The sequence below is a fragment of the Podarcis melisellensis genome (assembly GCF_964234715.1).
Source record: "Podarcis melisellensis genome assembly, chromosome: 9".
NCBI classification, from domain to species: domain Eukaryota; kingdom Metazoa; phylum Chordata; class Lepidosauria; order Squamata; family Lacertidae; genus Podarcis; species Podarcis melisellensis.
In genome coordinates, this window is record NC_138541.1 from 7191662 (window position 1) to 7205922 (window position 14261).

Consider the following 14261-nt stretch of genomic DNA (forward strand, 5'->3'; position numbering starts at 1 on the left):
GAGGCTCAGTGGTTTAGACCACAGCACCACTTGTTCACTTTATCTCTACTCCAAGTAAAACATAGTAGACTGAAGTTGAGTGATTCCAATTGCATGTTGGAAATGTGACCCAATGGCCATCCTAACTTGCATATTATAGTGTCAGCTGCATAATGAACCACAGTTTGTTTTTTGCTGCTGCGTCACCCTGCTGACTCACATCAAGCTTGTGGTCTAGTAAGACCCCTAGATTCTTTTCACAATGCAATCCAGGTGTCCCTTGTTCCTGCCTAAGAGCAGAACCTTCCGTTTGTCCCTACTGAAAATCATTTTGCTAGTTTTGACCCAGTTCTTCAATCTACTTAGGTCATTACGAATCCTGATTCTATCTTCTGCGGCATTGGCTACTCCTCCCAGCTTGGTGTCATCTGAAAATCTGATGAACATCCCCTCAATATCTTCATCCAAATCATTTATAAAAACGTTGAACAACAATGGGCCCAGCTAAAAATGTTGACATCAAACTTCTTATCCAGCAAATCATCACTATCTGCCAATGCCTGAGAATATAAGTGTTTTCTTGGTGTAGAAAAGATGTTAATGATGGTGCCAGGTGGACCTCACTGAGGAGAGTATTCCACAAATGGGGAGCCACAAATGAAAATGTTCCCCCCTTTGTTTCCATCCTCTAAACCTGCCTCAGAAAGGACAACCAGACAATTGCCTCAGATGAAGATCTAAGGGTCCAACTGGGTTCATTCCAAGAGATCTTCCAAAAGAGGTGGTGTTTTATTTTGTTTTTGTTTTTTAATAAAAACTTTTTATCACTTTGGTGTGATAATGGTCCTTGATAGAGGATCAGATTAGTAAGTGTAGACTAGCATGTTGATTTCATTTGAAATCAAATTATTTTAAATAAAGAAACGATTAGCATTGAATTTAACAGGTTGGGTGTTTTTTTAATCATCTGGTTTTATTGATGGAACCTCTGTAGAAGGGGAAGGAAGTACTGTATATGCAGCAAAAACCACACCCCTACATGTCTTTGAAAGCAAACTAAGAGGTTAAATGTGTGTGTGTGTGTGCGTACGTGCGCGCACACACACACACACACACACACACACACACAAACAGCAGCCAAAATATCACTTAAAAATAACAGCACCATTTTCTCTTGTGTCACTCTAGAAACTACACATTAGTCATACTTTGTTCCATTTTTTGTAAGGTAAGGAAAGATGATTGAATCCTTGGGACTGCTATAGTTCGGTGATCATGTAACACTCATTGCTTAGTGCATTTCCTTAAGGTTTGGGGGTATAATTCTTATTAAACATGAAAAGCTGTGCACTCAAATCCAACAGGCTTGGAGCCATTTAGCCTGAGGGTCTAACAAGAAATTAGTCTCATTTAATCATATATCTCTTGGGTGGACTGGAGGTCAATTAAGGCAATTGCTCTGGTTTGTAATCCACCACAAAATGTTTTAGCTAGGCAAGGTACACAGATTCCACTGGTGATTCCTATGGGGTTAACCACAATATATACCTAGTGAGATTCAGCTAGGTAGAAATCTGGCTGATGTTGTTCTCATTTAAACCTTCTAGTCCTCAACGCAGAAAGCCTCTCTGCCATTGACTGATTCCCCCCTCCGTTACTCTTCTTCTCATGCTTTTCACTTTGTGCAACCTAATCTGCTTCCTCCCAGCTTTTTCTTCTATTCTGACTCTATTCCTAAACATTAGGAAGAACTTCCTGACAGTAAGAGCTGTTTGACAGTGGAATTTGCTTCCAAGGAGTGTGGTGGCGTCTCCTTCTTTGGAGGTCTTTAAGCAGAGGCTTGACAACCATGTCAGGAGTGCTCTGATGGTGTTTCCTGCTTGGCAGGGGGTTGGACTCGATGGCCCTTGTGGTCTCTTCCAACTCTATTATTCTATGATTCTATGACTCACATAGAATAGTTGAAGTAGAAGGTAACTCGATGGATCATCTACCTCCATTAGCTGACCTGTTATCCTTTCCTCTCCCATTTTTCGGTGTCTCACTGTGGTTCTTGGGACAGAGACACACATGCTTTCTACTAATTCTGTCTTGCTGCAAAGCAGAGCCTACACTTTCTGTAAAACAAACATCCCCACAATCATTTAGTTCAATGGCTTCCAAACTTACTTTCTTCTTGAGAGTTTTGGTGGACCACTTAAACATTTCGCCCCCTGCCCATTATAGCTATTGTAATACTCTGTGCTAGATGCTTTGTGGTTTTTAATTTTACTTTTATTGTTTCTTCTATTTCTTATACACTGTGTATTATTGCACTGGAATTCAAATTGTAATGCAACAAAATGCAATGTAAGAAATAAAAGAAGCAATAAAATATAATTAAAAATCGATATAGATGTTTCATGCAATGGGTGTTCCATCACCCATCTTCAACCAATCCACAGACATGTTGTGGACCACCTGAGCAAACCTCAGACCACTGGTGGCCCACAGACCATGGACGGGGAACCCTTAATTTATTCTACTCACCTGTACAAACCCTGGATCTCCTTATACAGTCATACCTTGGATCACGAACACCCTGGAACTTGGACGTTTTGGCCCCCTAACACCGCAAACCCGAAAGTGATTGTTCCAGTTTGTGGATGTTCTTTTGGAACCTGCACGTCCGACGGGGCTTCTATGGCTTCTGATTGGCTACAGGAGCTTCCTGCAGCCAATCAGGAGCCGTGATTTGGTTTTCAGATGTTTTGGAAGTCGAACAGACTTCCGGAACAGATTCCGTTTGACTTCCAAGGTATGACTGTACATGTCAAATAGGGTCTCTAATTAAGGGCATTCCAGCCCCCTTTCCAGCCCCCTCTCTACAAGCTGTGTGCGAGAGCTTGTGTTACATAATACCATCATAAGATTTCCTTTCTCAGACACCAAAATATCTTCAGTTGTATTTAAGTTCTGTAGCAGTGAGGATCGACCTTCCTTACAGGTTCTGTGTTAAGAATTTCCTTTATTTTATCTTGACATCTTATACATTACACTCTCTTGATAGCTACCCTGAACATTTTGGGACTGAGTGCCCAAAACTGAATGAATTTAATGAATAAGGCTTCAAGGGGATTTTTTTTCTTAGTTGAAAGAAATCTGTGACCTGTCCCTGCCCTGGTCAGTGCTATCTACTTAATCAGCAACTTGGATTTTTTATTTTGTTTTTTTACATTCAAGTTGGTTCCATTTGTTCTTAATGCAAAAAATGAAGGGAAAGGCTAAAAACCTATTCTTACAATACCTTGGTAAGGGACGGAGAATGTATTTATAATGGCAAATGGCAGATCGATGTCGCCGGCACCATGTACAGATAAATGTTCAGCCGCTTACTGCTCTCTGCTTTCTTTTATCACAGCTCCGGAAAGCAGTGATGGATCATATATCTGATTCTTTCCTCGAGACCAACGTTCCATTACTGGTTCTCATCGAAGCAGCCAAGAGTGGTAATGAGAAAGAAGTGAAGGAATATGCTCAAGTGTTCCGCGAACACGCCAACAAGTTAGTGGAGGTAAGACGACAGTGCTCTAGCACCTTGCCTTGGCAGGAATGTGGCAAAACAGCAAAATGGTGCGTAAAAAAAGTAACTTGTGCAGCAAACATATATATAATACACAAACCCCAATGCACTCATTGGGACTTGCATCAAAATAGTCACATACACATTGCAGCTGCAAACTTTCAGGGTTTATCCTGAGCTATTACATACGGTGAAGATAATGGGGTTGCCATCAATAGTGGCAATGTTTGCACCTAACAGCTAGGTTGTGATTTGTTTTAGTCATAGTTTGTTCAACAAGCCATGTGCATCCCATAGATGAGCAAACAACCACAGTTCTTGCTTCATTTCCCTGTAAACAGCAAGACTGCTTTGATTGTACATAACGCCAAAACAATAGAGTTTAAAAGCTATGGTTTGTAAGGCAACCACAAACCACAGCTTCACATCATGATTTGCTGCTAGAAAACAAGCCGTATTTAGTCTACTGGATGTTCCAACAAGCCACACTTTGCCGAAACAAAAACATGATTTAGCATTATATAGAAACCAGGACACAGTGTGTGTGTTTGATTTTTTTTTTTACTTCAGGAGAGGAGATGTCTTAGGTTTCGCTTAGTTGAAATCTATTTACTTCCTCAGCTTAGCCCTATGGGGCCTTATATTTCACCACAAGCTTAAACTGCACCCAGTCGATTGAGGGCTAGCTCATATTTCCTGTGTCTTGTCAATAAATGCCTCCAATATCTACCAGTAGATTTCACTTAAATCTTTGCCAGCCAAGCAGTACAGCAGGGAGGCTGTCTGTACCAGGCACAGGGCCAAATAGATGTTCCAGTGCACTGTAGCTGACACAAATGGATTAGAAAGCACATTGGGTAATTATTAGATTGTCTCTCCAAAATAGTTAATGCAGTATTAAAATGAGGATGCAGGGTGGCTTTCTAGTGAACAGTCCTTATATGCCTAAACTCAACATAAGATAACCAGAAATGCAGTTGTGTTTCTTTTAGACTTAAAGGTTTACATCCTTGGAGGGTGAAGTGGTTTCAGGATCTCCACCTAAAGATTTGTGCATGCATTGTGTTTCCTATAACACATCTGCATAAAACTCCTTGTTTGGCATAGTCTCACTGAAGCTGGAACTGTGCAAACCTCCAGGCTCCTACAGAGGAGTTCACTGCCCTTTTGCTCCACCTAGTTAGCTACGAGAGAGCTTAACCACAAACCCATGTTCAGGTGTCATGCTGAGACAAATCTTGGAATAGCTCAGGGCTTCTTCACACTTCCGCTGCTCCCCCCCCCCCCCCGGGGAAAACCGCTCTTTAGTGCTCAATTGGAGTAAACAGCAATTGGGGTTTGCCTGGATTGCCATTTGTTCCGATCCATCACTAGAGAGTGGGTTTTCCCATGGAAAGGAGCAGGGCGAGGGGGAAAGTGCTGTGAGTCGGACCCATCCTTTCTAGGCATGGCCAGTGTAGCATGCTTTTTTTTTAGGGAGTACTCAAGGGTATGCAGTCCTGGCACCACTTTTGTTGTTGTTAAAAAATCTGGCACTTACTGTAACAGCTTCATGGTGAATACTGGCACCTGTTTTTCTAGGAAAAAGGCACTGGACACAACACAAATTGAAGTGTGGACAAACCCTCAGTCAAAAAAGACTTGGGAGGAGCAAAAAGGCTGCCAACTCCTTTCTAGGAATCCCCATCTTTGCATGGTCCCAGTAAGCTGTAATGTGGCTTGCCATGATTTATCAATGAGGTTGCTGTGGCATGGGAAACCCTCTCACTGATATCTTCTCTGGGGTTGTGTGGCCACTGCAGATAGCACCAATCTCACTGTCATATTTTCTGCCATGTTGGAGGACCACTGTAAACTTCAAGGGCTTGGGGGTGGGGTGGGCCAGGGTTGAATACAAACCGATATGGGGGAATGGACAGGTCCAGCTCCCACTCCCAAGGCTCTGGGTGGGTACTTTATGACTATGGAAACTATCCATGGCTCTCAGTCATGTAGGCTTTTCTCTCCTGCTTTCTGAAAGTGGCATCCAAGTGCTCCAAATGGTCATCCGCAAGAATGAGAAGGCTGATAGAGCCTGAGCCTATAGAGGAAACAAGTAATCAAACATAGGGAGCTTTTTTTCCTATGAATGATCTTCACATAGAAGGGTGGAGTTTTTTCCCCTTTCCTTTTTGCTTTCAAGCATCTAGCAAGGCTCAGAAAAAAAGAAAAGCGAAGCTCTCCAGGATTATATGGTTGCTGGGCTACCGAATGGGTTGCTAGTTCCATGGGGAGTTCAGGACTGAGATGACTGGTTTGTGGCAGGAGAGACTTGCTCACTCTCTTTGATTAACAGCAATTGATAGTATATTTGTTTCTCAAGAGCACAACTATAGTTCCATTTTTGTTTTTATGTTCGCTATTGTTGCATGGAGTTACTGACCATTTGTTATTGACCTCCTTTCTCGGTTGAGTTGGCAGATCCTCAGTTGTATTGCATTGCTTCTCATGCTACATTTATTTCAACTGAAATTAAAACATAAATGGGATCTCCCCCAAAATGCAGTTAAGACCCACCCTTTCTTGCAGTATCTATACTTTCTGATGCTATTAAGAGAATGGAGGCCTGTGGTCTGTCTTGACTGGAACTCCCTCAGGTAGAGTTGTTGCTTCAGCAGCCTGTGGAAGCTTTATGAAGGGTGCCCAGCCACAACCTTCATATATTCCTCACCCCCCTCAAAGAAGTGTCTGTTCTGTTAAAGGGCAATTGCCCTACTACGTAACCACAGTCTCCTAAGAAGTGGAGGCACGGAGGGCTCTTGCAGTTGGCAGCTTTTAAACTGCAGATGATCACTGCAGATGGTGACAGCAGCCACAAAATTAAAAGACGCCTGCTTCTTGGGAGAAGGGCAATGACAGGCCTAGACAGCATCTTGAGAAGTAGAGACATCACCTTGCCAACAAAGGTTTGTATAGTTAAAGCTATGGTTTTCCCAGTAGTAATGTATGGAAGTGAGAGCTGGACCATAAAGAAGGCTGATCGCCGAAGAATTGATGCTTTTGAATTATGGTGCTGGAGGAGACTCTTGAGAGTCCCATGGACTGCAAGAAGATCAAACCTCTCCATACTGAAGGAAATCAACCCTGAGTGCTCACTGGAAGGACAGATTGTGAAGCTGAGGCTCCAGTACTTTGGCCACCTCATGAGAAGAGAAGACTCCCTGGAGAAGACCCTGATGTTGGGAAAGATGGAGGGCACAAGGAGAAGGGGGCGACAGAGGACGAGATGGTTGGATAGTGTTTTCGAGGTTACCAGCATGGGTCTGACCAAACTGCGGGAGGCAGTGGAGGACAGAGGTGCCTGGCGTTCTCTGGTCCATGGGGTCACGAAGAGTCGGACACGACTGAACGACTAAACAACAACAAACTGATTGTTTTCCCCCAAAGGCAGGGAGGGGAAATAAAATGGCAGCCCCCGCAGTCAGTGTCCTCCTCCCTTGAAAGCAACAGCCACTGTTTGCCACTTGCAAATGGGGGGGGGGGTGTTGAACTGGGACAGCTGCTTTGGTTTGGCCCTAAAAGGTTCCAGGGTCTCACTTACAAACTTGTATAGGAGGAAGCAGTTCCTAAGTGCTGCTATTACTCTTAAAATAATTACTTTGCCCTCTCCCCACTGCAAATTTGCCAGTCTCAGCAGAGCAAGGAAGTTCTTGCCTCCCTTTGGTCCCTGCCTGTTTGGGCTTACTCTCCTTCAGAGCCTTGTTCCCAAAGACAGTCACTTTGCATTAATAAACTGCAAAGGAGGATGTTGTGAAGCCTAACTCTGTACCAATCACTTTTCCCTCTTACAGGTTTCTAGGGATGTCCAAAATAATCAGCTGTCTGCAAAGAGCACTTGTTGGTGGCAAAGCTGTATAAGCCTATATTTTATGGTGATTAAAATTTGATATAGTGCAGGCAAATCAATAGACTCGCAGGGCAGGATAGTCATTTGCAACAGATGGAACTAAAGAACAGCACTTCTATTTCTGCTTTATAGTCTCTTTGTCTATTAGGCTCACAGGAGCTGTTCATTAATATCCCCTTGACCATACGGATGTCATTTGGGAAAAGATTTCTTTTGGTTTTGCAAAGTCAGGAAACGGCGTCTTCCTTTCGGTCTCTCCCTTGTGGAATTCTGGCACCTTGTTCTAGATGAGACTTTGTTCTATCTTCCCTGCTATGCCCTCATTGGATTCCCCAGCTTGCATTGAACCCCTTTCTCTCCTTGTACTTACTGTAAGGTCCAACTATGTCACCCATTTGGCTGGGTGCGTTATACTTCCCTTTTCTTTTTGATTGTGCTCCATAAACCAGGGGTGGGGAACCTCAAGCCCAGGGCCCAAATGTGCCCATCCAAGACTCTTTCTCTGGCCCTTGGCACTCTCTCCCCTGGCCTCACTCCTCACTGCTCCATGCTCTCCTAAACTGATTTTGTCCAGCCGGAACGTATCTTTGAGCTTATATACAGTGGTGCCTCGCAAGACGAAATTAATTCGTTCCGCAAGTCTCTTCGTCTTGCGAGTTTTTCGTCTTGCGATGCACGGTTTTCCATAGGAATGCATTGAAAATCAATTAATGCGTTCCTATGGAAAAAGCCTTCCCCCGACCTCTTCTGGCGGGCGGCATTTTAAAATCGCCCGGGACAGCGGAGGACTTCTCCGCTGTCCGGGGCGATTTAAAAGCCCCTGGGAAGGCAGGCAGGGGGGACAAAGGCTTTCCCGCCCGGCCGCCCGGCTTCGGGACATCGTTCCGATGCCGGGCGGCTGGGGGAGGCTTTCCTGCCCCACCGCCCGGCATCGGGACGATGCCCCGATGCCGGGCGGCTGGGGGAGGCGTTCCTGCCCCACCGCCCGGCATCGGGACGATGCCCCGATGCCGGGCGGCTGGGGGAGGCGTTCCTGCCCCACCGCCCGGCATCGGGACGATGCCCCGATGCCGGGCGGCTGGGGGAGGCGTTCCTGCCCCACCGCCCGGCATCGGGACGATGCCCTGATGCCGGGCGGCTGGGGGAGGCTTTCCTGCCCCACCGCCCAGCATCGGGACGATGCCCCGAAGCCGGGCGGGGGGGGGAGGCTTTCCCGCCCGGCCGCCCGGCTTCGGGACATCGTTCCGATGCCGGGCGGCTGGGGGAGGCTTTCCTGCCCCACCGCCCGGCATCGGGACGATGCCCTGATGCCGGGCGGCTGGGGGAGGCGTTCCTGCCCCACCGCCCGGCATCGGGATGATGCCCCGAAGCCGGGCGGGGGGGGAGGCTTCAAAAGCCGTCCGGGGGCTTTTAAATCGCCCCGGACAGTCCCGGGCGATTTAAAAGCCCCCGGTTAGGCAGGCAGGAGGGGCAAAAGTCTTTGCCCCCCCGCCTGCCTTCAAAAGCCGTCCGGGATAGCGGGAAGCGCTTCCCTGCTATCCCGGACCGCTTTTAAAATGCTGGCGGTGGGGAGCAAAGCCTTTCGCCCCCGCCGGCCTTCCTGGACCTCTTCTGAAGTCCGGAGGGGGGGGAAGGCTTTGCTCCCCACCGCCAGCATTTAAAAAAAGGTCCCCGAGATTTCCCTATGGGCTTTCGTCTTGCGATGCAAGCCCATAGGGAAAATCGTCTAGCGAAGCGTCGCAAAAACCGAAAAACCCTTTCGTCTTGCGGGTTTTTCGTCTTGCGAGGCATTCGTCTAGCGGGGCACCACTGTACTCTATCTTGTTTGCTTGGATGGAGAAGCCTGGAGGTGTGTAGAAACCTCAGATGTTTTTGTGGACGAAATGTAAAGAGACACATCCACTGCTTCTCTGCCCACCACTGCCATATGGCCCCCTGAAGGCTGCACATGGGGGAATGTTGCCCTTGGGCTGAAAATGTTTCTCCACCCTTGCTGTTGTGTGAGAAGAGAAGGAATGAACAGGACTTGAGTGTCTCCTGTGGTATGAAAGAGAGTGAACCTCCTTTTGCAAACTTGAGTGTCTGAGCAGGGCATCCAAGCAGCCATTAGTAGCACGTGTGTTGGGCTGGAACCGCACTCCCAACATTGCTGCTTACCTGGAGTGCACAGGGCAATGGTGAGATCAGGCAGGGGTGCTGATGTGAGTGCCAGGTTGGGCGTGTCACTCCCCCTGGTGATCCTGCATATCACAGACCTCATAGCACCAGCCAAGTCTCTGGAGGACACTCTCCACTACTGGAAGGGGCCAGACTTTAAAACTTACATGTCACATAAAATCAGGTTGTGAATAGTTTCCTAGTGTTAGGCTTTTCAAAGCAATCTACATTGTTTTGTCATGATCCTTACAGCTGGTAGAATTGTACTTTTGAGTGGGGATTGCAGAGACTAAGTGATGGCTTGCCTATGGCCACCTAGAAGGTGCATGGCAAAGGTAGGATTCAGGTAGGTGATTCCTGGCTCAGTGGTTATGCCACTGTGCCACATGTTACAGGTGGCACTAGGCTCCTTATGACCATGAAAAGCATCCCAGCACACCAAACCAGCAAAACCAAACAGCTATTTATTGTGCATCTGCTTCAAGAAGTAGTACAATTCACCCACATTTTAGTGGAACTTTATTTCTGAACTGGCATCATTGTGAGAATCGAATGCATCCATGGAATTTGTCTCGAAGTGTGGCAGGAGGTGCTTGATATGTCGGCTGCTTATCTATTTAAGCCTTTCTTATTCCCACCTCTCAATAAACACACACTGACTGCCAGACAGGTGGAATGACAGGAATGGGCGCATATTTCGATCCTCCCATTCCCTCACCACCCCCCAAAATGAGCAAGGTAATAGTTTGATGTTCTTCTAAAATGATCTTGGTTTGTGCTGTTTAGCCCCCATGTGCCTGAGGAGCAAGCATGGCTTGTGCCAGCCTTAGGTCTTGGCGTAAGACCCCAGGAGCTGGGGATTCTGGCAAGGAGACGATGCAATTGCAGATCCTGGCTGCAAAGCTCCCCCTGTGGCAAGCTGGCTTTGCAGAAATGGGTCGAACGGGCTGCAGATGGAACGAGGGGACAGCCCAGACAGCTGGTGTTTTGCCGGTTTCAATGCACCCCTTAACAACCTTTACCGGCAGAGTTTGTATTCAGCAAGGGGAGTCCATGGAGGTGACATGATCAGGACTAATTTGGGTGATAATAGCCCTATGAATTTTTTAAGCAGTGCCTTGGAAGCCATAGATTACCCACTGCCATTGTAATATCTCCCCAGGGGTTGAAGGAGGGTGTGTGTGGCTTGAGCAGGTGCAGTTATGGGCTCCAAAACTTGAATTCACCCTGCATGAAGCTGCCTTTTAGTAGCTGTTTAGGAAGTTTATTCCAGTGGAGGCTGCAATAGACAACAAAAGCCGGCCTTATTAAGAGGATGCATATCTGAAACCCCATTCATAAGGAGGGACTGTATGTAAAGGAGGGCAGGCCTATGAGGGTGTTTCGGGAGATGTGACCTTTCTCTCCCTCCCATGATGAGCAATGTCTGCCAAAATACCCCTCCCCCAATGCACCCATTGTGCCCAAGATCAGTTGCTTAATATTTGTTCAGTACTCTACACACCAAGTGGTACCATGTGATTTATTCCTTGAAAGCATTTTCACTCCACTTTTCAACGTACAAAAAAAAGTAGTAAAACAATCCCTGTCCTCAAGCTTACAGTCTAAAAGACATGTGCAGCAAGGAAAAGGGATGGGTTTGGAGGAGGGGAAGAAGCAAGCGCAAAAAAAGCAGATCTCAAAATTAAAGGTTTTAGGCTCATGCAGGAGGGAGGTCCTGTATAAATGTTTCACTGTGAGACAACCCCCTGCACATATAGAAAACTAGCACTTCAGTTTAGGAAGAGATCTTCCCCATGACATTGTCGTTTATATTATTTGGATGCAGGAAGCTTGACAAGTTTAAAAACATCCCTCTGAAAGAGGATGCATTCTCTTGTCTTCCTTTGTGGCTCATACATTCTTACATGCCAGTCCTAACTATTTTTATTTGAGATAAATGGGAATTATTTCTCTCTTTGTGCGTGCATTTGCATGTTTTGGACTGTGGTCTGAGTTGTTTAGCTGGTGCATTTGAACCTTATCCACCCTCTGCAACATCCTTGGGAATCCTGTGGCCCTACAGATGTTGGATTCCAATGGGAGCATTTTGGAGAGCCATGACCCCCCCCCCATCCTTTGCTCTTAAGGACAGTGTTTTGGAAAGTTCCACAGTAATTTTATCTTCTCAGTATAGGTTAGGCTGATGGACTCATTTATCTGAAGCCATCCAATGAGATTTATAATTGAGCATTTGAACCCTGGTCTCCTTTCCAAAACACACACACACTCCACGTCATTGCTTCTAGTGCTGGCTTTTAGCCATGTAGTTATTTATTCAAAACCCTTCAGCTCTTTCCTTGCCTTTTCCCTGTTAGTCACTGAATTTTGTGTCCCATTATATACTCACAATGTTGTGTTAGCACAAATACCTCCTCTCCTCATTTGATAAGTCTCATGCTGCGAATAGCTGAAAGGGGGTGTAATATGTCTGAAGACAAGGAAAGTTGCTTCCTGCCCATTGGCCTCTTTTGGAAGAAAGCCAGATGTCCTTGTTTGTCTAACTAAAATGCTTGGCAAGTTCCAAGGGACATGGCAGAGATGGATGTTGGGATGTGTGGGCAGGAGTGCGGGGAGAGGGGTGGGCAGAAAGACATTGAATCCAGAGAGGGCAGCCATGCTAGCCTGTTGTTAATAAGGACATCAGAAGAGCCCTACTGGATCAGGCGAAGGGCCCCTCTGGTCCAGCATCCTGTTTTCACAGCAGTCAACCAGATGCCTGTGAAAAGCCCCAAAGCCTGTTGTCATAATTCATGTCCAGTCTTATTGTGTTGGGTCCTCTGTACACCTCATAGAGGAGGCTGTGGTTAAGTGGTATGCAAATAGTTGAAATAAATAAAACAAGCATTTGAGTGCAACATTTGTGCTCCTCAGCAACTGGGATTCAGAGATATATCGCCTCCTATTGTGGAAGTAGAACAAAGACATTGTGGCTCATAGCCATTGATAACCTTATTCTCCATAACTCTGCATAGTCTTTCCAAGTGATCTGGATTGGTGGCCATCACTGCATCCTGTGGCAGTGAATTATAGTAGTAACAGTAGTAGTAGTAGTAGTAGTAGTAGTAGTAGTTATTGTTGTTATTTGTTGAAGTACAACTGTGCTTTTAAAAAAAATCATAGCTTGTTTCCTGTAGCAAAACCAAACAAGAGCCCTGTGACACTTGATGTTAAGCATGAACTTGGCCTCCTTTGGATCAGGTGTGAGCTCCCTTCTGCACCAGAGATGCAGGTCAGTCATAAAAAAAAAAACACCATTACCTTTCTGGCCTAGGAAGTCAGGTGACACCAAAGGGCCAGCATGGTGCCAGCAGCTGCTATAGTGCTCTTTGTGATACTGCCTCCTCTCAGCCTGGTAATATATTTCAGAGAAAGTCCTCAACCTGAGCACTTGATAGCCATAAGAATTTTGTTAACCATGAAGCAACACATGTTTGTGTTTGTGTGTGTGTGTGTGTGTGTAAGTGTAACCAAGAGAGAAAAAGAGAGGGGGGGAGAGAGAATCTAACTGTGGTAGTTTGGTTTCTGTTCCTGGAACAGGTACCATTATCTGAAATTTGCTATGAGTGCTTAATTAGACATAACATGGACACATTTGAAGCACGGATTCACAAAGCATTTTTGCTTACTTTTATTGGAGGGAGGGTTTTTTGTTTTTAAGCTCTATCTGTCTATTTACAGATTTCAGTGTTCTGTTTGTCTACCTCTGAATGACCAAGGTTGCAACCATGTGCTCATTTGCTTGGGAATAACCTCCGTAAAACACAATAGGGCTTCCATCTGAATCAACATGCATAGGTTTGGGCTATAAGAAATGGAAATCCAGCCATTGCCTTCCTGCCATTTTCAGCAAATAGTTATTTGTTTCTTAATAAAACCGCTTGCCTCTTGATTTGGAACATCCACTGCTTCTGATACTGTGTTCTGTGATCTTCTCTCAGTAAACTCACTTACTAATACCTGCCTAGGATTATCTCTAACCTTCTTTCTAAATGGCTAATCCCTTTTTGTACCAAAGTTTGGAATGGAGAAAAGAGGAACAAACATATTCCATTGGATTGAACAAATGGAGAGGGCTGAATTAAAGACTCCTGCCAGTGGAGACTTGGGGCTCTTTCACTTTCAGGTGCATTAGCTTTGCAAATGGATGCACAGGCTCCCGTGCTGTCCAAGCTCATTTTGCTGTCTGTCCCTCTCCCCCCTCGTTTTGCAGGACATTAACATGGTGTCACTGCACTGTATTTTCATGCTGGAAGTTGGAAATGTGGGGCTATTCCTTCCATCAGTTCCAGTTCTGAATAGTCTGTGTTGGATTGGACACCCTGCAGAAATGCACATGTGTCACAAAAATAACACACACAACCCCAAATACCACTGTGCAATGGGCAGTCCTCTGGCTGCAGGGCTGTCTGGTCCAAGCCCAATGGGAAAATGGGAAGGGGGAACCAAGGGAATTTTAGCCCATCAATGGTGAGCACCTGGAGAGAAGATTGAGCCTGGTCACAGTCTTTCTCATTCTTCTATTTAAATTGCAACTATTTCTAAATTTCCATCTGTAACATAAGTTAGTTAGCACATTGACTTTTTATGGCAAATCATCAACCTCTTTTGTCCCCTCTTCTTGGAAGCATTCCTAAC

General features: G+C 45.7%; 1 protein-coding gene across 3 annotated transcripts in view; it reads left to right on the forward strand.

Annotated features, from left to right (window-relative positions):
• CTNNA2 (catenin alpha 2) overlaps window positions 1-14261 on the forward strand; it is a 399473-nt gene that overhangs the window by 267827 nt on the left and 117385 nt on the right. For all 3 annotated transcript variants that reach the window (XM_081924921.1, XM_081924922.1, XM_081924923.1), the window contains one exon: window positions 3380-3532. In XM_081924921.1, coding sequence (XP_081781047.1) covers window positions 3380-3532 — 153 coding nt within the window. The remainder of the gene's footprint in view (window positions 1-3379; window positions 3533-14261) is intronic.